General features: G+C 49.6%; 1 protein-coding gene across 2 annotated transcripts in view; it reads right to left on the bottom strand.

Annotated features, from left to right (window-relative positions):
• Positions 1-25,343, bottom strand: part of PIP4K2B (phosphatidylinositol-5-phosphate 4-kinase type 2 beta) — a 66,775-nt gene that overhangs the window by 23,424 nt on the left and 18,008 nt on the right. For both annotated transcript variants that reach the window (XM_029572984.1, XM_029572985.1), the window contains exons 4-7: positions 23,614-23,766; positions 23,059-23,205; positions 22,454-22,492; positions 14,153-14,266 (exon numbers count right to left, since the gene is read on the bottom strand). In XM_029572984.1, the coding sequence (XP_029428844.1) occupies positions 14,153-14,266; positions 22,454-22,492; positions 23,059-23,205; positions 23,614-23,766 (453 nt within the window). The remainder of the gene's footprint in view (positions 1-14,152; positions 14,267-22,453; positions 22,493-23,058; positions 23,206-23,613; positions 23,767-25,343) is intronic.

Below are 25,343 nucleotides of genomic sequence, written 5' to 3'. Positions count from 1 at the left end.
CCGCTTTAGGGCTCCGTCAGTGACGTCACCCATATGTGAGGACTACATCCTGCTGTCCTGGGATAACACCTATTACAAGGTAAGCAATTTTGCTTTACTAGAGGATCCTGATTTTAGTTCACAACTCAGGCAGGACATGCAAGACTATTTATAAATCAACGACAAGGATGGTATGACCCCAATGGTTCTATGGGATTGCATGAAAGCTGTCATTCATGGCAGATTGATAGCTTGGGGGGCATATCTGAAAAAACAGAGGGACAGAGATAGGCTAACCATACCATCCTAGGGAATCTACATCAAAAGAATGGATCTGAAAAGATTTTAGCCCAAACTGACCAATGTAAGCTGAAATTAGGGGAGTTGGATGCAGCCCAGATAGCCCACAGATTGGAACTAAGCAAACAAGTCCACTATGAAGGAGGGAATAAGGCAGGAAAACAACTGGCACGCAAACTAAGAACTCAAGTAATATAGTAAAACTTAAAGATGAGTCTGGCCAGATGTTGACAACAAACACAGATATTAGGCAACGGTTCTTACAGTTTTATACAGAGCTGTATCAAGCTGAGTTCAATATTGAAAGAGAGAAGATCGAAACATTTATTCAGAACACCCGGCTACCTCAATTACAAATGCCACAGAGAAATACTAGATAAAGAAATAACGGGAGCAGAAGTGGTATGGGCTATAAAAAGCCTGAAATCGGGGAAGTCACCTGGATTAGACGGATACACAGCTGTGTTTTATAAAAAATTTACAGATATTCTTACACCTATCTTGGTTAAATTATTTAACTCCCTACAAGGCCCAGCAAAACTATCTTCCAGTGCCAATTTAGCAGGGAGAGACCCTACTGTATGCAGTTGCTGCCGATGATTTCTCTAATCAACATTGATATGAAATTATTAGCGAAAATTTTGGCCCAGAGGCTGAATAACATTTTACCAGATCTGGTTCACCCCGATCAATCAGGGTTTATTCCCGGGCGGATGGCCTCAGACAACGTTCGGAAAACCATGGACTCCATTTGGTGGGCTTGAATTCAGAAAATACCTTTTTTTGCTATTAGCAGTGGAAGCCGAAAAGGTTTTTGACTATATGCACTGGCCTTTTTTGTTTCAAAAGCTGCGGGCCTTCAAGTTTGGGGAGGCTTTTATTTGCTGGATTCAAAAACTCTATGAAGCTCCTCAGGCTTGCTTGAAGGTGAATGGAGGGTACTCGCAGCCTTTTTCAGTGGCTAGAGGCACTAGGCAGGGTTGCCCGCTATCTCCATTACTCTTTGCCCTTTTCTTAGAGCCCTTCACACATAGGATTCGCAGTAATGACAACATTACCGGGGTGCAGGAGGGAGATATTTCCTCCAAATTATCACTTTTTGCGGATGATATATTGTTTACCATAACGAATCCTGCTCATTCCATTCCAGCGATTAGCAAAGAGATTTCAGAATTCAGTCAAGTTTCTGGTTTTAAAATTAACTGGGAAAAGTCCGAGCTACTCAACATATCCATGCCTCTAGACCTTGCTGAGCACATACGACAGGCTCATCCTTTTAAATGGGCACAAAAAAAGATAAAATATTTAGGGATTTATATAGGTGGTGCTTCTGATCTATTTCAGTTAAATTACCCCCCCATTACTGGCTAAGATATATAAAGATCTGGAGGAGTGGGATTGTTACCATATCGCATGGATAGGGCGTATAGCCGTAATAAAAATGAATATACTTCCGCATATATTATACCTCTTACAAACACTTCCGATTGAAGTCCCGGCCAAAATCCTTGAAAAATGGCAGCAGAGATTGTTAAAATTTCTCTGGAGGGAAAACGTCCTCGAGTTGCTAAAAAGATACTTTTCCTTCCTAAGTCTCAAGGGGGAATGGGATTGCCCAACTTACAATGCTACCAGGGTGCTGCCCAACTGAAGACTATCATTGACTGGCAAAAATGTAAAGGGATGAAGCCCTGGTTAAAATTGAAACAGGCAATCCTGGGACCAATGCCTTTAAATGCCATATTATGGCAACCACGTGGCACATGGAGACGGTATTTAATATCCCGGAAACTGTACAGCTTTCTTTAAAAATTTGGGAGCGATGGAAAAAATTACTAGTAGGGCAGAGGATTTACTATTATAGCACTCATTTATTCCATCATGTTTCATTCAGACCAACCGAGCCTATTCTAGCCTTCTGGAGCTGGATTGTGAAAGGTATTACACAACTTGATCATGTTGGGGAACCAGGGGGTATGATATCCTTTAGTTCTCTACGTGACAGGTATCACTTGCAGTTTACGTCACTACATAGCACAGAATGGAGTGGCTGCAGATCTGGCATGGGAGATCTCTGCTTTTGAAAGTATGTGCAGACACGCAGACAAATCAAGCAAAATTATTTCTAAGATTTACTTACTCCTAAACGGCAGTTTTCAATTAGAACAAGCACATATTAAAGCTTGGGAGTAGGATTTGAAGGGTGCATGGCTTGAGGAGGACTGGAAACAGATTTACACGCAATTGGGGAAATGGTTGATAATCAGTTAGCCATACAGAGAATAGATACAAATTGTTTTACCGTTGGTATATTACTCTAGAAAAACTACAACATATGTTTCCAGGGTACTTTCTTTCACCTTTGGTAGGCATGTCCCAAAATTCAATCTGTTTGGCATCAGGTCTCGGATTGGCTTACTTCTGTCATCAAGGTGCCCGTGGCTTTCACTGCCCCACAAGCTCTTTTGAATCAAGAGGTCCCAGGTTGTGACAAGGTTCAAAATAGATTCATTAAATATGTGGTCACTGTATCGAGATGCTCCATAGCAAAATATTGGAAAGACCCGAGTGTTCCCACATTGAAATGTATCCAATCACGAGTACTCACTATGCATTCCCTGGGTAAAATCACAGCATATAAACACCAGACTAGAACTCGATTTACTCAATCCTGGTCGGGTTATGAGCAATGGCTTTCCTCATCCACGACACAACTATGATCACCTAATTCACATTCAGGTTCATCCGCACTGATTCATAGGGGCGGATTTTCAGAGCCCTGCTCGCCTAAATCCGCCCAAATCCGGGCGGATTTAGGCGAGCAGGGCCCTGCGCGCCGGTGAGCCTATTTTACATAGGCCTACCGGCACGCGCAGAGCCCCGGTCGTCGCTGCGTTTAGGGGGCGTGTCGGCAGCGTTTTGGGGGCGGGTACGGGGGCGTGGTTACGGCCCGGGGCATCCGTACCCGCCCCCAGGTCGCGTCCCGGCGCGCTAGCGGCCCGCTGGCGAGCGGGGATTTACTTCTCCCTCCGGGAGGCGTAAATCCCCCGACAAAGGTAAGGATGGGGTTTAGACAGGGCCAGGCGGGTGGGTTAGGTAGAGGAAGGGAGGGGAAGGTGAGGGGAGGGCGTTAGAGGATTCCCTCCGAGGCCGCTCCGATTTCGGAGCGGCCTCGGAGGAAATGGGGGTAGGCTGCGCGGCTTGGCGCGCGCCGGCTATACAGAATTGATAGCCTTGCGCGCGCCGATCCCGGATTTTAGTGGCTACGCGCGTATCTACTAAAATCCAGCGTACTTTTGTTGGCTCCTGGAGCGCCAACAAAAGTACGCCTATTCACGGTATTTGAAAATCTACCCCAGTTTGTCTTAGCGTTTCAGCAGCTGGGAGGGGGGGTGGGTGGGAAAGGGAATATCAATAATTGCTAAATTGATGTGGAAAAGAAGCAATGGCCAGAATAGTTATTGTAATCATTGTTTATTTTTCTACCATTTGATTTTACAAATCACAACTAGGTATATGAATACAGAGTGTTTTACTTGATAGTGCTGTTATTGTTTTTTATAGTTGTGTACCTGTCAATGTATTTTTTACTATGAATGGAAGTCGTGTTTGGTTCTGGAATGTTTTCATGTTTATTAATAAAAATATATTAAATAAATAAATAAATAAAAAAAAGGCTCTCTGCACAACAAGGCTTGCAATTCCAAAATCCGCCTCACTGAACAAATAGAGACCAGAAATACCGTCTTAAGGGTCAGTAAACGCAAGGATATGCCCTGAAGAGGATGAAAGGTTGGATCCGCTAGAAAGGAGAGGACCAGATTCAAATCCCACAAGGCAACTGGGAAATGCAAAGGGAGCCTAAGATGTTTTACTCCCCTCAAGAATCTAGACATGTCTAGGTGCGAAGAGAGGCCTTCCCCTGCATTCGGTCTCGATAATATGCTAAAGTGGCCACTTGCACCCTCAGCGTATTCAAGGCCAACCCATTAATCAGATCTTCCTGTAAAAAATCAAGATTAAGGGAACACACACTGAAGCAGGAAGACAAGCTTGATTCTGACACCAATGCTCAAAAACCCATCATACACGAATATAGGCCAACGAAGTGGAAAACTTACACGCTCTCAGATTTTCCACCACTGCCCCTGAGTAACCTTGCTTTATAAAAGCCAAACCCTCTCAAGGGCCAAACCGTAAGACAAAACTGACATAGACTGTTGTGAAACATTGGGCCTTGCTGCAGCAGCCCCCCAAGAAGAGGGAAATGCCATGGATCCCCCATCAGAAGACAATGCAGATCTGCGTACCACGACCTGCGTGGCCAATCTGGGGCCACCAGAAGCACCAGGCCTGGATGTCGCACTCTCTTTTGCACTAACTGGCTGATCATGGGCCATGGCAGAAATGCATAGAATAACTTCCCTTGTGGCCAAGACTGAACTAGCACATTCACTCAGAGTGCTTGAACATCCCTTGTCTAATTGTAGAATCTCTCCCCTTTCGCATTCCTTTGACTCGCCATTAGATCCACATAGGGACATCCCCAGTGATCCATGATGAGGTGAAAGACTTCGGGAACCAATTCCCATTCTCCTGGATCCAACTCGTAACAACTGAGAAAATCTGCCCACACGTTGTCAACTCCTACCATATGCCAGGCTGACAATGCCTGAAAATTAAGTTCTGCCTACAAAAGAAGGGCATCCATTTCTAGAGAGACTTGCTGACTTTGAGTTCCCCCTTGGTGATTTATGTAAGCCACCGCTATCGTGTTGTCTGACATAACTCTCGCCACTTTTCCTTCCAACCAGTTCACAAACTGCAGGAAGGCTAACCAGAGCACTCGGGCCTCTAGTCAGTTGATGGACCAAGACACCTCTTTGGGAGCCCACTCGATGGAATCCCCAGTCCAAGACCACCAACTCCTGACAGTAAGCTCCCCAGCTCTGGAGATTTGCATCCGTTGTGACCACCAACCACTCGGGAGTCTCCAAATCCATATCTTTTTCAAGATGCTCCCTTCGTAACCACTAGAGCAACTTCCGCCTCACCTCCGGCAGTAAGGTCATTATCACATTGTACTCCTGGGACTGGGGATTCCATCGAGTCAGGAGAGACCACTGCAGAGGACACATATGAACCCACGCCCAAGGTACAACCTCTGTTGTCGCAGCCATTGATCCCAACATCTGCAGATATGACCAGACTGATGGGCCAACTGCCCAGCCCGGACCTGATCCCAGATCTTCTGGGATCAGGTCCGAGACTCTGGAAGAAGCACCTTGCCTTGAGTCGTATCAAACTGGATGCCCAGGTACTCCAGAACCTGAGATGCTCTTGGCTAAGTTCACTACCCATCCCAGGTGCTGTAACAATTAAATCACCTGCTTGACACCACCTGGCTCTCTCTACCAACTTGGCTCTGATTAGCCAGTCATCCAAGTGTGGAGGAGCAAGAATGCCCTCCTTTATAAGGGCCACAGCCACGACTACCATCACCTTGGAAAAGCGTGTCTGGGCTAAGTCCTAATAGATCGCTAGTTTATGCCCCTCCCATGACCAACCACCACGCTGTCGTGCTGTCAAAGTTATTTGTTCTTTGATGGTAAAGTCGTGTAGACACACGACTATATCACAGGGGCAATTATCAGTTTTAGGGCCTAGCGATCTATGGGCGCAATCTATTTTAAGGGCGTCTGGCTCACCCGCGTCGAGCTCTTGAGCAGAAAGAGTCGATTAGAGTAGGCTTAGGAAAAGGTTTTGTTGCATGGTCAGGCGTCTCCGGCATGCCTCTGATCCTCAAGTTGTGTCGGCGCAACCTGTTTTCAAGGTCCTCCAGCTTTTCCTGTTCAGCCTGCAAAAGACCCTGTTGATCCGACAGTTTTCTAAGTGTGTCTTCTTGGCCTTCCAGCTGAATATCCAGATCATCAACCCGGGTACTTATAGCGACGTCCTCTTCTTTAATCTCGGATATGGAAGCCAGCAAGTCTAATTTAAGTTGTTTCATACCAGATCTCATATCCATAAACCAAGTGCATAGCTCATCTCTAGTTGGAATATCCGATAGCCCTGTCACATTTACTGTCTTGACCGTGTGATTGCCCGCCTTCATAGCGGCCTGCTCTCCACAGGCCTCAGCTAGGTCAGGAGTGGATTTAGCTTATGAAAACTGCTTCAGGTCAGCAGTTTTCCGTTTAGAAGCCATCTGCTGTGTTTCCAGATACGATCAGAAGAATATGGCTCAGTGGAATGCAGATGGTTAAGATACACAGCAGCTAAAAGCGGGTTGGGACGGGAACTCACAGATCAGGCATCCCATTCAGCGCGATGACGTCATCCGCCCCCCCCAAAGACTGACCTCCTTTAAAAATTAGCCTCAGGTGAGCTCCATTCTAAATCTATCAGCTCCTGGACAGCCTCGTGCAGAGGAAAAAAAAAATGGTATGCCTTGCACAAGCTAACCATTACAGAGTTCTTCTTCAGATCCTTAGCCGCTGCTGGCAAGGTCTCCTCACAACCAAGGGCCTTCAAGATCTGCAAAATTAAAATGGACATCTCATCCCTGTGAAAGAGCCGAAGTATCGTTCTATGAGGCTCAGTTTCTGGTGGAATTTCCCCCTCTTCCAAGAATGGCTCGTTGGGTCCCCCACTGAAAATCCTGACTCTCCACCTGAGTCTCCTGATGGATCCCCCTCTTCATCTTCTCCTCCTTCAGTCTGTCCCCTTCTCTTCTTCCCCCTTCTGAGAGGGGCAAGGACTCCTTGGAATGCTTCCTAGGATCCGAAGAAGACCTCTGAAGCGGGCAATCCCTAGCTTCCTCCCGGGGCTCTTCCTGCCCCTGACAAAGTCTGAAGGCCCTTAAAAAATGGTGGAAAGATGCATCCCCAAGGTATGAAAAACCTTTTCTGTGTCCATTCCCAAGGGGATCAGTAGGAGAGGTGGCGGAGGAGACTCCTCACCCTCCCTGGTACTAGCAGCCGCCATACCTTATTCATGTAAAGTGGGAGCCCCTGATGACTTGCAGGGACAAATTCCCCTGAGGAGATGTCTCCCTGGGCCTCCACGCACTTCTGGTAAACACTGAGGGACCTTCTGGGACTAAGGATCCTCATATGGCAAGCAGAGCAGATGCAAAGCTTCTTCCCATGCTGCTCCCCTGATGCCATCTCTCTCTCTCCTCCTGAGCAAATGCTTCCAACCACATCTCAGCAGCTCCTGTAAACACCCAACATGGCACCTGCTGCATGTTCCCTGCACTGCTGTGCTGATCCCCTGGTCGGCTCCAAAAATAGCCCCCCAGCACTTTCCGCCCTTCACAGTCCAACACAGCCGCAATCACAGCTGCCACTCTCATTCCTGAATGACCCTGTAAGCAGTGTGTTGGCATCCAATCTCAGCGCTGTCCGACACGCGCGGGTTGTTTTTTTAACTCTCCCTACCAGCCACGCTGAAAAAAAGCAAAAAACAAAAACTGAACCAGCCTGCAGCAGCAAGAGTGGCAGGAAGTAGAGGGAAGAGAAAAGGACTATGCAGTAGGGCTGAGCCCAAGGCTTCATTACCCTACCGGAACTCTTCCCCTGTCAGGAGAAGGGTTAGGGCCACAGCCTTCACCTCACTTCTGTCCTGAATTTATCTCCTGAATTTTTCCAGATTCTCAACTGAGGGAGGGATCTAATGCTATCACCACAGGAGGTCAAATGGCCTATTCAATCCTGGCAGGCCACAGCCCACAAGCAAGGATGCATATAGGAAAATTAGTTCTTACCTGTTAATTTTCGTTCCTGTAGTACCACGGATCAGTCCAGACCATGGGTTGAGCCTCCTGTCCAGCAGATGGAGACAGACCAAAACTGTAAGGGTATCCTATATCAGGACAGAGCCTACCCTTCAACCCTTCAGTATGACTATTGTCAAAGCAGAAAGTATAAAGAGAATCCTCAGGAATCAAGCAAGTAACAAGAGAACTCAAGTAAGAACCAGAGAACTCGGGAAAAAAAATGTTAACAATTGTAACTATAGGAACTCTGTAGAGGAAAAAACGCTCTTGAATCATTGACATCACTGAGATGCTTCCGGTGCCTCAATTAATTAGAACCAAAGGGTATCGGAAAATTCCGACCATATCCTGCAAGGGAAGTAGAGAAAAAAAACTTTGAGCGGACGACAGAGTACAGGGAAGGGCATCTGGACTGATCCGTGGTACTACAGGAACGAAAATTAACAGGTAAGAACTAATTTTCCTTTCCCTGTACGTACCCGGATCAGTCCAGACCATGTGATGTACCCAAACTTCCCTAGACAGGGTGGGACCGAACAAGTCCAGCTCGAAGCACCTGCCTTCTGAAAGAACCAAAGACTGGTGCTTGAACATCAAGGCGATAATGCCGAGCGAAGGTATGCAGAGATTTCCAAGTCGCCGCCCTGCAAATTTCCTGGGGAAATTTGCAGGGCGGCGACTTGGAAGATTCATTCTTTGCGTTCTCAGGCCATCTCTGCCCAGGAGGTGGCCTGAGAACGCAAAGAATGAATCTTCAGACCCTCAGGAATCATTCGGCCTTGGCAGATATAGGCCGACGAAATTGCCTCCTTTAACCATTGAGCGATTATGGTCTTAGAAGCCTGTTTGCCCCTATTTGGGCCGCTCCAGAGGACAAAGAGGTGGTCAGAGACCCGAAATGAATTTGTGACCTGAAGGTAACGCAAGAGAACGCGTTTAACATCCAGTCGGCGAAGGTCATTGCTGGCGGGACCCGAAACATCCTCAGCAGAGAATGCCGGGAGTTCCACCGACTGGTTGACATGGAAGGAGGAGACAACCTTTGGCAAGAAGGAAGGTACAGTCTTAAGGGAAACACCCGAATCAGAAAAACGCAAGAAGGGCTCCCGACAAGACAACGCCTGGATCTCCGACACTCGCCTGGCGGAGCAAATAGAGACCAAGAAAACAGTCTTGAGTGTCAAGTCCTTGAGGGTAGCCCGAAGGAGAGGTTCAAAGGGAGCCCCACAGAGAACCTGCAGAAGCAAGTTAAGACTCCACGAAGGACAAGTGACTCGGACGGGCTGCTTCAAATGCTTGACCCCTTTGAGAAAAATGGGACCACATCCGGGTGAGACGCTAGCGAGAGACCTTCCACACTGCCGAGGAGGGAGCAGAGGGCGGACACTTGGACGCGTAAGGAGCTAAGAGAAAGGCCCTTTGAGAGGCCCTTCTGGAGGAAGGAAAGATCCAAGGAGACCAGGGCAGAGCGAACCGATACCCCCCGATTCTGTGCAAGCCGCTTCGAAGACCTTCCAAACCCGGACATAGGCAAGCGAAGTAGAGGTCTTACGAGCACGGAGAAGGGTAGATATAACCTCCTCCTTATATCCCTTCTTTCTCAATCTCCGTCGTTCAAAAGCCAAGCCGCTAGACAAAATACTGGACCTTGCCTGAGAAGATGCGGAAGATGACCGAGACGAAGAAGGCCGTCCATTGCCAGATTCACTAGATCCGTGAACCACGGTCTGCGCAGCCATTCGGGAGCTACGAGAACGACCGGACCCCTGTGGAGTTCTATTCTTCTGAGAACTTTCCCCACCAAGGGCGGGGGGGGGGAGGGGGGAACATGTAGAGGAGAATGTCGGTGGGCCAAGGAAGGACTAGGGCCATCCACCCCTTCCGAGCAGTGTACCCTCCAGCAGCTGAAGAATCTGGGAGCTTGGGCATTGCCCAAGGTCGCCATCAATCCACCTGCGAACAATCAGCTTCATCGCCTCGGCAGACAACTCCCACTCGCCGGAATCGAGATGCTGTAGACTTTAAAAAAAAAAAAAAAAAAAAAAAAAAAAAAATCGGCCTGCACATTGTCCTTGCCCGCTATGTGAGAAGCTGCCAGTCGCTCCAGGTGACATTTCACCCAGACAAAGAGCTTGCTGGCTTCCAATGCCAGCAGGCGACTCCTGGTGCCCCCTTGACGATTGATGTAAGCCACCGTAGTGGAATTGTCAGAGAGCACACGCACCGCCCTGTGGCGAATCAGCGGGAGAAAGGCCTGGAGAGCCAGATGGACCGCTCGGGCCTCCAGACGATTGATGTGCCAGCGAGACTGTGCCAGGGACCACCGTCCCTGACAAGATTGTGACTGGCAAACTGCTCTCCAGCCTGATAGGCTGGCATCTGTTGTTACCACTATCCAGTGTGGCGTCTGTAAGGATATGCCCTTCAGGCATATCTGTAAGGATATGCCCTTCAGGAGGGCCACCACTGCATGTTGCCGATGGTAGAGTTGGAGAGTGGGAGATCCATCTGAAACTGTTCCGAGACCGGCTTCCAGCGGGATAGCAAAGCTTTCTGTAATGGACGCATATGTGCAAAAGCCCACGGGACCACGTAGATAGTGGAAGCTATGGTCCCCAGAACCTGGAGGTAATGCCAGGCCGTAGGGAGAGGCATGAGGATGAAATCATGGACCTGGTCCATCAGCTTGAATGCCCGAACGTCCGGAAGGAATACTTTGCCTACTCGGGTATCGAAGTGAGCCCCCAGGAATTCCAACACCTGCGAAGGGCTCAGGTGGCTCTTGGGAAAGTTGATAATCCAGCCCAGCAAAGTGAGTAGAGCTAGAACTCTGTTGACTGCCAGCTTGCAAAGAGATTCCGACTTGGCCTGCACTAGCCAATCGTCCAGATAAAGACATACCAAGACTCCTTCCCGTCGAAGCACGGCCGCCACCACCACCATGACTTTGGAAAACGTGCGTGGAGCTGTGGCGAGGCCGAAGGGCAGGGCCCGAAACAAATTGTTGGCCCAAGATGTGGAAGCGGAGAAATTTCTGTTGCTCGGCCCGGATCGGTATCTGTAGGTAGGCCTCCGTCCGATCTAGGGAGGCCAGACACTCGCCTGGGTGAACAGCCACTGTTACTGACCTCAGGGTCTCCATTCGAAAATGAGGCACCTTGAGAACTCGGTTGACTCGCTTGAGGTCCAGAATGGGGCGGAAGGAACCGTCCTTTTTTGGTACTACGAAGTAGATAGAATATTGGCCGGCGCCTTGTTCCTCCGTGGGAACTGGGACTATGGCTCCCAGTCCGAGCAGTCTGGAGAGGGTCTGAGACACGGCCGCTCGCTTCTGATGTCCACAAGGGGAGACTATGTGTAGATCCGGTAAGTCTCGAGAAGTCTAAAGCGTAGCCGTTCCCGATTGTGTCAAGTACCCACTGATCTGACGTGACTTTGGCCCATTCCTTGAGGAAGAGAGATGGACGACCACCTAAGTTTGGAACGGAGTAATGGGCCCGCCGAATTTCATTGGGAGGCGGGCTTGGTAGTGGAGCACTGCAGGAGGCCATCTCAGAAGACGCGACGGCCTCGAAAGGACTGCGACCAGGACTAAGATCTGGAGGAGTTTCCCCTAGAGAGAGGCCCTCTCGGCTGAGCATTATAACGTCGCTGACCCCAGAAACGTGTACGAGCCGGGAAGAAGGCTCTAGACTGTTTCGGGCGGTCCTCAGGCAGCTTGTGTACCTTGTTTTCACCCAAGGATTTAATAAGCTGCTCCAGTTCCTTGCCAAAGAGCAACTTGCCCTTAAAAGGAAGTGTGCCCAACTGGGCCTTGGAGGAGGAATCGGCAGACCAGTTCCGGAGCCAGAGAATCCTCCTGGCCGAGATCACGGAAGCCATCGCCTTTGCCTGGACATGGACAAGTCGTAAAGGGCATCCACCCCATACGTATTGCACCTTCCAATCTTTCAGCCTGCTCTGCCTCTGCAGACGGGAGGTCCTGGGTACTGAGTGATTGCTGCATCCACCTAAGACTTGCCCGCTGCATGAGACTGCTGATCGACGCCCGAACACCCAAGGCCAAGGTTTCGAAGATACGCTTGAGACAGAACTCCAGCTTGCGGTCTTGGACATCTTTCAGGGCCGTAGCACCCACCACTGGAATGGTGGTGTGCTTCGTGACAGCCATCTCCGAAGAATCCACCTTAGGGATTTTCAGCATTTCCAGACACTCCTCCGGTAAGGGGTAAGAACATAAGAACATGCCATACTGGGTCAGACCAAGGTCCATCAAGCCCAGCATTACCTACCTCCGGAGAGTGCTCGGGGCTCAGATCGGGGGAGAAAGAATTAGATCGGGGGAGAAAGAATTAAATCGGGCTCCTGAGACTCGTGCAGTTCTGAAACAGTAGCTGCAGTAAAACCCAAGATGGCCACTGTTCCCGAGGTTTGACGACCCGGGAATGGCCCGGCCATGCGCTTGGAGGGTCTGCCCCGGGGCACAGACTTAGGAGCTGCCTAGGAGGAGCCCTCACCCCCCGGAGCACAAATTTTCTCTGGAGAGCCTGATTGCAGGCTCTCCATAGGCCAGGCAGACTGCTGAACGCGGCATGACAAAGAAAAACAGCTGAGCTGCAGTGCCTGAGGGAGCGAAGGCAGGAGAGCGAACCCTGCCCCTCCCGTCACTCAATCCCAGCTGCCTGCACCAGAATGAGCCCGAAGCAAAAAAAATTTTTCTTTTTTTTTTTTTAGAACTATTCAATCGGGCAAGCAGGGGAATGAAAGCCTCCCTGCTGGCAGCACCGGGGGGAGGGGGAGGGGGGGGGGGGAGGCGCCCCGGGAGAGGGAGAAAGAGAGAGAGGGCTGTCTAGGGGGACTGACTGGACCACCAGTATCGCCCCACAGACGAGGACCACCGAGAAGAGGGAGCCTAGGCTATTTTACAAACAAGGGGCCAAGCCCCCCTAGGCCCCCCAAGAGCGAGGAGACAGGAACTGTCTCCTAAGAGAAAAAAAACAGAGTTCAATTTCTTTCTAATTTTAAATTTTTTATTTTTTTTTTTAAATGGTGAAGAACAACAATACTTGCTTGATCCTGGTAAAAGGGAAGAGAGAGAGAACCCCACGAGTAAGGGCTAAGGAATGAACACAGGGAACCGAAGGGTGAGCTGTCGCATCTGCTGGAGACAGACGAATACTGAAGGGTTGAAGGGTAGACTCTGTCCTGATATAGGATACCCTTACAGTTTTGGTCTGTCTCCATCTGCTGAACAGGAGGCTCAACCCATGGTCTGGACTGATCCGGGTACGTACAGGGAACTACCATCTGGCTGAAGACTGAGAAATACTGGCTAGTGATGCCTCAGCTGAGCTATACGAGGGTGACATCAGCGAGTCATTGTTCTCTGTCTCCATCTGCTGGCTGAAGTGCACAACCCATTGCTGTTTTGCCTGGCTTGCCGGGATGAAGTGAAGTAGGAATATTGTTAGTTGATTAGACTGTTTAGGGGGAGTTTTTGTGAAATAACAGAGGATGAAAAGGAAGTGTTTTATTTTAGTGAGAAGGATTTTGGATAGCGGGGTTGAATTTAGTAGGTTTATGTTACTTTTACTTTTTTTTTTTTTTTTAAATCAGTGCAGGCAGCTGGGCTGGACGTTCATAGTACAGTAATACAGTTGATTTCTGTATTACTGTTTCAATTATTATAATAGGATGAAAGCATGCAAATTGTAGTTGTATGTGATTATTTACATGATTCAACAGATTTTTTTAAATGTCTTTAAATGGTAAAGATAAGGAGATCTACAGATATAAAATTCTGTGCCTGGAGTTCAGCCTGAGAATGTCATTGAGGAGAGTGAACGATCCCCATCCTCTTTCCAGCCTTGTATTGAAACTGCTCATGAGTTGCAGAAGTGCTCTCTGCAGGGGCCAGGGGGAACCTGCAAGCCCTCTGCAGTAAGTGCTAATAATTATTAGCTGTGATCTCATATACCCTTGCAAAATAGTAAGGATAAAACACAGTATAGAAACCAATGTGCTGACAGAAATCAGAGCTTTCAAGAGATGTTTCTAGTACAGAGGAGAATCCAAGGTAAAGCTGCTCCTCACCTCCACATCTCGCTTTAGCTTCTCCAGAAACATCTTCTTGTTCTCCTCCCCGACATGCAGCCTTTGACCTTCGTTCAGGAAATCATTGTCTTTAAACGTGGGCAGCTCTTTGGCCTGCAAAAGGCAGGTTTGTTATTTGTATATCAGAGGTGTACAGTGATAGGCATGAGGTGCACATAGAAGGAATGGGTGATGGAAATACTCAGTAACAGGTTAAACTGGATCTGATATGAATTAGGAGGCTGTCAATGCACTGCACAAGAGGCCTGGACTCCTACTTCCCGTCTCTAGCACGGGCCCATGGCCATGGAGGGACAGTTACAAGGCCCCCACCCCCCTTGTCAAGTCCTGCTTCTGCTACTTGCACCAAAGGCAAGTCAGAATCTCCCATTACCTCATATAGCCTTCCCCCTGGGGAGGGATTCATTGTGTCTTTAATGAGCCTCAGTTTACATCATCTTATAAACTCTAAAATCTCTTCACCGTTCATTTCTGTTCTTCAGATCTTTGATACTGCTCACAAAAATCTGTTCTTTTGTTCCCCTGTGGAATGGCTTCCTTTTCACAATGTAGAGGAAAATCCAGTCCCTTCACTCCTACAATCTCCTAAACAAGAAAATTATTCCTTACCTGCTAATTTTCGTTCCTGTAGTACCATGGATCAATCCAGACGGTGGGTTATGTCCCCGTCCAGCAGATGGAGTCAGACAAAGCTTCGGAGGATGCTGCCTCATAAACCAGTGCACCCTCTGTAAGTCTTCAGTATAGAGAATATCAGAGAAATAAGACAGAGAAGGATGGATCAAGATAACCAACCACACATGACTATGAATAAAATATATATAACCGATAACCAAAGAACTGGTGCCAAAAAGTGAACTTGCAAAAAGAACTGTGGAACAGCCCCTTAAACGGAGAGGCTAACACCAGATTAGATGAAACAGAGTAGCGAAGTTAGAGGGAAGTCGAGCAGTAAACCCCAATCCCCAGAAACCTTAGGGAGGGCGTCTGGACTAATCCATGGTACTACAGGAACTAAAATTAGCAGGTAAGGAATAATTTTCTTTTCCCTGTACGTACCAGGATCAGTCCAGACAGTGAGATGTACCAAAGCTTCCCTACATAGGTTGGGCCCTTGATAGCCCTTGTCGAATGACTGTCGCCAAAGTAGCCGGAAGTCGGCAACTGGAGATGCAAGTGGTAGTGCCTTGCAAAGGTATGCAATGATTTCCAGGTGACCGCACAGCAGATCTCCTGCGAGGAGACAGACTGGCTTTCCGCCCAGGACGCTGCCTGAGATCAAAGAGAATGTACCTTGACGCCCGGGGGGGGTTGCCGACCTGCCCCTATATACGCTGTGACAATAGCCTCTTTGAGCCATCGAGCTATAGTTGTCTTCGTAGCCTCTCTTTGGGCCAGACCAAAGGACAAACAAATGGTCCGACAGATGAAAATCATTGGTGACCTCCAGGTAACGGATCAGTATGCGCTTAGCATCAAGTTTGTGGAGATCCCGTGGATTGTCGCCAGAGAAGGACGGAAGTTCCACCGTCTGATTCAGATGAAAGGCAGAAACCACCTTGGGCAGGAACGAGGGAACTGTGTGCAAGGAGACCCCAGAGTCCGTGAAACGGAGGTAAGGCTCCCTGCAGGACAGCGCTTTGAGTTCGGAGACCCGGCGGGCAGAACAAATGGCCACCAGAAAGACAGTCTTGAGGGTGAGGTCTTTGAGAGTGGAGGCACGCATAGGTTTGAAGGGAGGGCCGCCCAAAATCCTGAGGACTAAGTTGAGGTTCCAGGAGGGACAGGGGGCCTGAACCGGGGGCCTCAGGTGTTTCACCCCTTTGAGGAACCGGACGATGTCAGGGTGAGAGGAAAGTGGAAGTTCTTCCTGGAGGTGGAACAGGGATCTAAGAGCAGAAACCTGGACCCTCAGGGAGTTGTAAGCGAGGCCCTTCTCCAGACCCTCCTGAAGGAACGCAAGGATCTGAGGCACGGAAGCTGACCGCAGCCGTGCGGCCTGAGAAGCGCACCAGGATTCGAAGACCTTCCAGACTCGTACATAAGCGATGGAGGTTGATGTCTTCCTAGCCTTGAGGAGAGTAGAGACTACGGCCTCCGGGTATCCACGGCGTAAAGCTTACTCTATGCTTATGGCCAGGGACACAAGAACACTTAGACTCAGTAAAAGTATAATGCATTTTTATTAATCAATATAAGTGTTCTCGGGAGATGCTGGGTACTGGGTGCCCTTAGTCTTACAAACTGACCAGCATCTCCTTGTATACAGGAAGTGATCCTTCTTTTATAGATAACATACAATATTGTGGAAGCTTCTAGACTTGCGTGACTGCCCAAAGAATCATTTACATAAGTTGTGATGTCAAATGCATGATTAAATCATCCCTAACTATCCCTGATTGGCTTCCCAGGATGTGTAGCCCATTTCCCATGACTTTCTTTGTTCTGTTAAACTCTTACTGGTAAAGGTAATCAACACGTCTGTAACTGTGTGGATTACAAACTCCTGAGAATATTGCCTGAAGCTCCCCTGTCGTGACTCTATGAATAGACATCACCTCTCTAGTGCCAGCTTGCCTGCCTCTACAGATATCCATGCTCAGAAAGTCACTCAGTCCATTCAGCCCAGGCAGGCCAAAGACACGCAGAGGCTTCTGGGGATTTCCTTTTCCATGTTGGTTTTCTGTTCAGGCATACTTCTCACTAAGTCTCCGCCTTTCAAAAGCCAGGCCGCAAGACAAAAGCGATCTGCCTGGTCGAAAAATACTGGGCCTTGATGCAGTAGGCGCAGCAGGTGGCCCAGGCGTAGAGGACCGTCCACCGCGAGGTTGATCAGATCCGCGAACCAAGGACGGCGTGGCCATTCCGGTGCCACCAGGATCACCAGACCTTGGTGGACCTCTATCCTCCGGAGGACCTTGCCCACTAGTGGTCACCGGGGAGGGTTTGGGAAACACGTAGAGTAGGAGGTGACATGGCCAAGGAAGGACCAGCACATCCATGCCTTCTGCGCCGTGCTCCCTTCTGCGACTGAAGAATCGCGGTGCCTTGGTGTTGTGAAGAGTGGCCATGAGATCCAGGCGAGGGGTCCCCCAACGATGAATGAGGAGCTGCATCGCCTCCTCGGAGAGTTCCCACTCCCCGGGATCTAAACGTTGTCGACTCAAGAAGTCCGCCTGTATGTTGCCCACGCCCGCAATGTGAGAGGCTGCAAGTCAAGAGAGGTGAACCTCCACCCACGACATCAACTTGTCCGTTTCCAATGAGACATGATGACTTCTCGTGCCCCCCTGGCGGTTGATGTACGCTACCGTGGTCGCGTTGTTCGAGAGGATCCTGACCACCCGATGCCGCACGAGGGGAAGAAAACGTTCCAGTGCCAAACATACTGCTCTCGTTTCCAGGCGATTGATTGGCCTTGCGGCTTGAGACTTTGTTCACTGCCCCTGTACTGAACTCATTTGGCACACTGCCCCCCAGCCGGATAGACTGGCATCCATGGTGACCACCACCCAGTCTGGAATTTCCAGGAGCATTCCCTGCGTCAAGTGGAGCGGGTCTAGCCACCAAAGCAGGCTGTCCCTGGCGAGCTGGGGGAGTGGGAGGATGAGCTGGTTCTCCTGCGACACCGGTTTCCAGCGAGAGAGTAACGCTCTCTGTAGCGGGCGCATGTGCGCAAATGCCCAGGGTACGAGATCAATAGTGGATGCCATGGATCCCAGGACCTGTAGGTAATCCCAGGCTGTGGGAGAGGGGAGACAAGAGAAGTGCTGAACCTGCCCCCAGAGCGACTGGGCCTGATCCGGTCGCAGGAAGACCTTGCCCATCGCCGTGTCGAAGCGCGCACCCAGGAAATCCAAAGACTGTGATGGAATAAGACTGCTCTTGGTGAAGTTGACAACCCAACCAAGGGATTGAAGAAGCTGCACAACCCAGGTGACCGCTGCGTGACCCTGTGTCAGTGTCTTTGCTCGGATGAGCCAGTCGTTCAGATATGGGTGAACTAGAATTCTCTCACGTTGGAGAGCTGCTGCCACGACCACCATTACCTTTGTGAATGTTTGGGGGGCGGTCGCCAGGCCAAAAGGGAGGGCTTGGAATTGGAAATGCTGACCCAGAATCTGATGCGCTCTGAGGATGGGGATGTGAAGATAAGCCTCCGTCAGGTCCAGGGAGGCAAGAAATTCCCCCTGATGCACTGCCGCGATCACTGAGCGTAAAGTCTCCATCCGGAAATGAGGAACCTTGAGGGACTTGTTGACCACCTTGAGATCCAAGATTGGACGGAAGGATCCCTCCTTCTTGGGGACCACAAAGTAGATCGAATAGTGGCCTGAGCCCACCTCTGTGAGTGGTACTGGAAGGATGGCTCCGAGAGCTAGAAGTCTGTCGAGGGTCTGCCATACAATGAGCTGCTTTTGAGGTGGTCCGCAGGGAGAGAAGAGAAATCTGTCTCTTGGGGGGGGGGGGGGGGGGTTTGAGCAAAATCCAATGCGTAGCCGGTGTCTTAGGATGTCTAGTACCCACTGATCCGACGTGATCCGGACCCACTCCTTGTAGAAAAGAGAGAGATTCGTCCCCCGATCCTGGGGGTCAGGGAGTGAGTCAGTCTGGCATCATTGAAAGGACTTGGAAGGAGCCCCTTGGGCCACCCCATCCCTAGTTGGTCTACGGCCTCGAAAGGAACGAGATCAAGACTGAGATCTGGAAGAGGGAGTCCGAGGCATCGTCTGTCTGGTGGTGCGTAAGCGGCGTTGCCCGCGGAACCGACTTCTGGAGGGATTAAACGATCTCGAGGTTCGCAGTTGATCTTCCAGAGGAAGATTCTCACAGAGTGACTTTATGATCTGGTCAAAATCATCCCCGAAGAGGAATTTCCCTTTAAAAGGAAGAGATCCCAACTGTGACTTGGATGAGGAATCTGCTGACCAGTTGCGGAGCCAGAGGAGATGTCACACTGAGACTGCCGAGACTATTTACCTTGCTAGAACTCGGAGGAGGTCATACAGGGCATTCGCTCCATAGGCTATGACCGCCTCCAGGTGGTCTGCCTGTCTTGCTTCCTCTGGCGGTAGCTCCTGAGAGGTAAGGAGTTGCTGTACCTAGCAAAGTCCCTCTCTTTGTGCAAGTGAGCTACAGATGGCCGCTTGGACTCCCAGTGCGGACACATAGAAACATAGAAATGACGGCAGAAGAAGACCAAACGGCCCATCCAGTCTGTCCAGCAAGCTTCACACACTTTTTTCTCTCATACTTATCTGTTTCTCTTAGCTCTTGGTTCTATTTCCCTTCCACCCCCACCATTAATGTAGAAAGCAGTGATGGAGCTGCATCCAAGTGAAATATCTAGCTTGATAAGTTAGGGGTAGTAGGGGTAGTAACCGCCGCAATAAGCAAGCTACTCCCATGCTTATTTGTTTTACTCAGACTATGTTATACAGCCCTTATTGGTTGTTTTTCTTCTCCCCTGCCGTTGAAGCAGGGAGCTATGCTGGATATGCTTGAAGTATCAGTTTATTCTTCTCCCATGCTGTTGAAGCAGAGAGCCATGCTGGATATGCATCGAAAGTGAAGTATCAGGCACATTTGGTTTGGGGTAGTAACTGCCGTAACAAGCCAGCTACTCCCCGCTTTGTGAGTGCGACCCTTTTTTCTTCTCCCCTGCCGTTGAAGCAGAGAGCTCTGCTGGATGTGTGTAGTATCAGTTTTTTTCTTCTCCCCTGCCGTTGAAGCAGAGAACTATGCTGTATATGCATAGAAATTGAAGTAACAGGCTTATTTGGTTTGGGGTAGTAACCGCCGTAACAAGCCAGCTACTGCCCCCTTTGTGAGTGCAGATCCTTTATTCCACATTTCCTCTTGCTGTTGAAGCTAGAACGATGTTGGAGTCACAGTAAGCATGTGTACGTTTATTGAATAAGGGTATGTCTCCAGGCAGTAGCCTTCATTCTGGCGAGTCACCCACTCTTCATTGGCGGCATCTTGACTTCATGGATCCACAGTGTTTATCCCACGCCCCTTAAACACTGTCTACCTCAAATACCTTTTGAGGTAGACTTCTAGTTTCCTGTCCTGCATGTCCCGCGGAGCCGTGTCTCCTGTGACCGGAATGGTCGTACGCTTCGTGACAGCCGAGACTGCGGAGTCGACCTTCTGAACCTTAAGAAGATCTAAGAAGTCCTCAGGGAGAGGGTACAGTTTATCCATCGCCCTGCTGACTTTCAGCGAGGCTTCAGGCGCATCCCATTCTCTAGCCAACAGTTGCAGGAAGTTAGGATGGGTAGGAAAGGCCCTGGTCGGAGGGCGGAGAACCGCCAGCACTGGGTCCCCCTTCTTCCCCGAGGTAGTGGGTCCCGGCGGATCCAGGGGGGGGCCTCAATGTCCAGCTCTTGGAGGATATGTGGAATGAGAGCATCCAACTCGTCTCTCTGAAAGATCTGGAGCACCCTCGGGTCATCCCCTTCCATCTGGGCAGCGAGCAGGGGATCATCCAGGCCAAGCAGGGGATCATCCAGTCCAGGATCCGGGACAGAGTCAACCCCCACCGCAGGGGAAAGAGCGAGATGCACCCGGGAGGACCCCAGAGGGGCCCCCGGTGCCCCTCCCCCACTGGGACCTGGACTCCCTGGAAGACTCCCCCGGGAGGAGTATCAGCTGCCCTGGGCACCTTGGGGGGGCGGAGGCCCTGTTGCGGAATCCGGAGGCTGGGACATTCTTGCCAAATATGCATTGTGCATGAGGAGCCCAAAGTCCATGGAGAACGGAGGTGGGCCCGAGAGGGGCAAGGCAGGAGGATCCCCAGGCAGTAAATAGGGTCCGAGGCGGAACCGGTGTTAAAACCGGTGGTAACAGCTCAGCAAGATCTTCCGAATCCTCTCCTGAGGGCAACGGTGCAGCTGGCTCTGAGACCAAGATGGCCGCCGTTCCCGCGCGAAGCTGAATCGGAGCCGGTCCCTGTCTGTGAAGGCGCGCTTGACCGCGCAAAGAAGGACGTCCCGCCGGCTGCGAGGTGCCCTCCCCACCAGGGAGGCATCTCGTACAAATCCCCTCGCGGGAGAGCCTCGGATCCACACGCTGCACATCTTAGAGCCCTCAGCATGAGGGCAGGGGGAGGGGGGGGGGGAAGCCACGAGGAAACAGCGCCGCGGGCAGCTGGAAAATGCCTCCGCTTTCAAACTCACCGAGGAAAAACGAGCGCCAGCAGAGGAATGTTACCTCTCTGCGATCAGCAGCCCCGAGGAATGCACTTCTCAGGGCTGCGGGTCGGGACGCGGCAGGGGGAGAGAGGTTGAAACCTCCAACATGCACCCCCAGGAGAGCTGGTTCGAAGAGCAGCTAAAGGAAAGTAATAAAGTCACAAAAAACTTACCCCATAAAACAATAAGGAAAAGGAGAAACCAGACAGAGTGAAAGAGCAGATCTGTCTGCAAGTTAAGGCAGTATAATCAACTAATTTGCTTGCTTTTTTTTTTTTTTTAAATAACTTGATCCATCAAATAAAAATACAGAGGAGAAAGAAAGAATAATTCTCTCCATATACTGGGGAAGCCAAGATTCCCCTGCTTCTATCTGCTGGAGTCAGAAAGATACTGAAGACTTACAGAGGGTGCCCTGGTTTATGAGGCAGCACCCTCCGAAGCTTTGTCTGACTCCATCTGCTGGACGGAGGACATAACCCACCGTCTGGACTGATCCTGGTACTTACAGGGAACACATAAGAACATAAGAACATAAGAAAATGCCATACTGGGTCAGACCAAGGGTCCATCAAGCCCAGCATCCTGTTTCCAACAGTGGCCAATCCAGGCCATAAGAACCTGGCAAGTACCCCAAAAACTAAGTCTATTCCATGTAACCATTGCTAATGTTAGTGGCTATTCTCTAAGTGAACTTAATAGCAGGTAATGGACTTCTCCTCCAAGAACTTATCCAATCCTTTTTTAAACACAGCTATACTAACTGCACGAACCACATTCTCTGGCAACAAATTCCAGAGTTTAATTGTGCGTTCTCAACCCAGTTGGGTTTTTAGGATATCCACAATACATATGCAGGAGCTAGATTTGCATGCACTATACCTCCCCTTGGGATGCAAAATTTCATGCATATTCACGTGAATATCCTGAAAACCCGACTGACTGGGTCATCTCAAGGACTGGATTGAGAAGCCCTAATTCTAAGCAATGACAGGCACTCATGGCATTTACTATTTCAGCAGTCAGCAGGCATGACAGAAAAATCAACAATGTGACTCAACGCTCAAGACTCAGTCCCACCAACCTTCTCTTTGTCGCTTGCTTCCCTCGATACTGTTGAGCCCTGAGAAAAAGAAGAGTAACATTGCCGGTAAGGTTTATGCTGCTCCCATGGGGCTCCCATCCTCCACAGACACTTGGGCTTTAGAGCAGCCCGATTTGGAGGATGCAGCTTCTGGATATGTTCACCAGCAGGAACAGATGAACTGTGACACGTTCCAGAAGAAAGTTATGAGAATGAAACTCAGATGATACAGCCAATATGAGCTCAGACATCTTGGGACATGGAAAATAGATTTAAAGAGCTACAGCTGCTGCAGAAATTAAGATAGCTGGGGCAGGGATTCTGGGGGGAGCCAGAAGGCACCCTCTGTATGTTAATAAACTAGCAAGATGACACTGCATTAATCTGCACCTGACTCCCCGCTATGAGGAGACTGCTTCCACACCTCCCCCACTAACTTGTACACATTTCTTTTACTAGTTTTACTTGATCACGAACAGCTGGGCTGAAACATGACGGCACTCATTCAACAGATGCTTCTAGTATCCGACACCCATGTGAGGGGGTAAGGGGCAGGCTAAAAGCCAGCCATTTATCACAGCTCACTCTGTGAGCGTGTCCCTTACCTTCAGGTCATACTTCCGATGCACGGTGAGTCTGTGGCTAAACACATTCCGGGACACCACCATGTAGGATTCCACACCATCCACTGTGAGGCGATACATCCCCAGAAATTGAGGAAGCAATGTGTTCCCGTGGCACTCCACAATAAACTGAAGTACAAAAAAGTTTAGTTTATTGTGCATGTGTGTGTGGTCTTAACACTGTAATAGCAGAGGGTGCTGCAGGGCTAAGAGGGGAGGGATCCTCAGTCTCGGCATAGCAGACAGGTGTGGCAGGACAGAACGGAGTTGGTGCTAAAACTCAAGAATCTGGAAGAATTGTCCTCTTGGTCTGTCTTTTTTTTTTTTTTTAATTTCATCCCCTTTTTTCTTTAACCACTACCAGCCACTACCTCCTCCCCAACAAATGTTCAAAATAATCTCTATACCTGCTGCATGAGAGCTGGAAAAGGTGAGCCAAAGACTAAATACATCACCTTCAGGGTGTGCCTCACCCTCAGTGACTCCAACAGCAGTGCCTCCCCCAGCCCCCACTTCCAAATGCCAGAGCCACTATACCTGATGGTACTTCTTTAAAATATTATGCATCTCCGCCACATCTTCACTTGTTATTGTCTTAATGACAAACCTCCTGTCGTAGGTTGTAAGGAAACGAGAGCCAAAGCGGCCTTGAGTTTCACTGTTCACTGGGGCACTTCGCGTCAGAGAATTCTGGGGACACAAAATGGGGGAACAGGTTGAAGAAAGAAGGGAAGAAAAGTCTACCATCCCAGGGCGCCGGGCAAGCAGTACCATACTCTATCAGGCCTCAAGCACTTACTGTATGCCCAGGCCTTAAATACAGAGAGGTCTGCAAGTGATAACTAGTCTTGGGACTAGTTCAAGTCCTACCCTCCCACTCTTTGATCCTTGGCTCCTTGTTGTGATTCCCTACTGTTGCTGCCCACACACATCATACAATGTTTCCTCTCCAGTAGAGATTCTGTGGCTGAAGGCTTAATCTGTATGTGAATGGTGTTCCTGTACACACTGCTTTATGATCTGCACATTTGTACATACAAATTTCTCTCTGCTTTATCAAGGAGAGCAAAACGTTCAGCAAACACCTATCTTTATATTAGGAAAAACATGAGAGACTGCAGGGCTATACACAATTCCAAGATGCAATAACTCAACCTCATGCTGCTTGTGAAGTAGCCAGGATCCTCATTCTCCTCCCCCTATCCCAAACCAGTGGATTTGGGGATTACAAAAGATACATCACAAGTTTTAACAATTTACAACAGATAAAAATACTGCAGTACTCCCAAGCAATTATATATAACACTACCACCACAATTAAAAAATCTCCAAAGACAAGCAGGATGGTAGGCCTCACACATGGGTGACATCAGATGGAGCCCCGACAGAAAACATAGCATGCCCTATACCACGCGGGGTCCCTCTTCAGTCTCTCTTTTTCCGCGGCGCTGAGCATCACGGTTTTGTGAACAGACTTTGGCTTTTTAGCTTCTTTTGAAAAACTTTCCACTTTTTTCGAATTTCACACAATTTTCTTTTCTGCATTCGATGCCGGGTCCCTCTTGGTCCTCCCTGTAGTATTCCTCAAGCGACCTCACGGCAAGAAGTGCCAATCCTCCATCAGTGCCGGGGATCCGCAGTCTCCACCAGTCCTGATGCCAGTCACCAAGCCTCCTCTCTGTTCCGAAGAGGATCTGGCCACCCCTCCTTCCTCCCAGTTGGCGTTGGCATCAGCAATGTTTGAGGAGGAGCTCGAGTGGCGAATACAGCTAGCAGTCGAGCGAGCGATGTGGGACATCTGTCCCGTGGCACAGACGGCACTGGAGCCAGCACTGTCCATCTTGGAGCTGCTGTTGGAGAAGCTACATGCACTCATCAGCACCTTACCAACCCAGCTGGCATCGGTTCCCAGGTTGGCATCACTGCCCATCAGGGCACAACAGCTTCCCGCTGCCGATACAATGGTTGTGGCCAGTTCTTTGGAGAAGGAAGCTTCAGAGGCCTCCAGTCCCCCTTCCAGCTCAGCTGGTGATTATGGACCCATCCCCCTTTCACTTTCAGTGAGGATGAGGGCCACTATGACCCCTGGGGGAATGACGCCATGGAATCCCCTACAGATTGCTCTGAGGGTCTCCCCTCAGACCCTTCTCCTCCAGAGGAGCGAAGGAAGTCTCCTGCCTGAAGACTTGTCCTTTGCAGGTTTTGTATGGGCAATGGAGGTGGCTATTCTTTTTCAGTTGCTGATAAAAGGAGGATGCCAGGCATAA

This window comes from Rhinatrema bivittatum, chromosome 12, assembly GCF_901001135.1.
Source record: "Rhinatrema bivittatum chromosome 12, aRhiBiv1.1, whole genome shotgun sequence".
Taxonomy (NCBI): Eukaryota; Metazoa; Chordata; class Amphibia; order Gymnophiona; family Rhinatrematidae; genus Rhinatrema; species Rhinatrema bivittatum.
The sequence above is the reverse complement of the archived record's forward strand: the minus strand, read 5'-3'. Positions and strand labels throughout refer to the sequence as shown.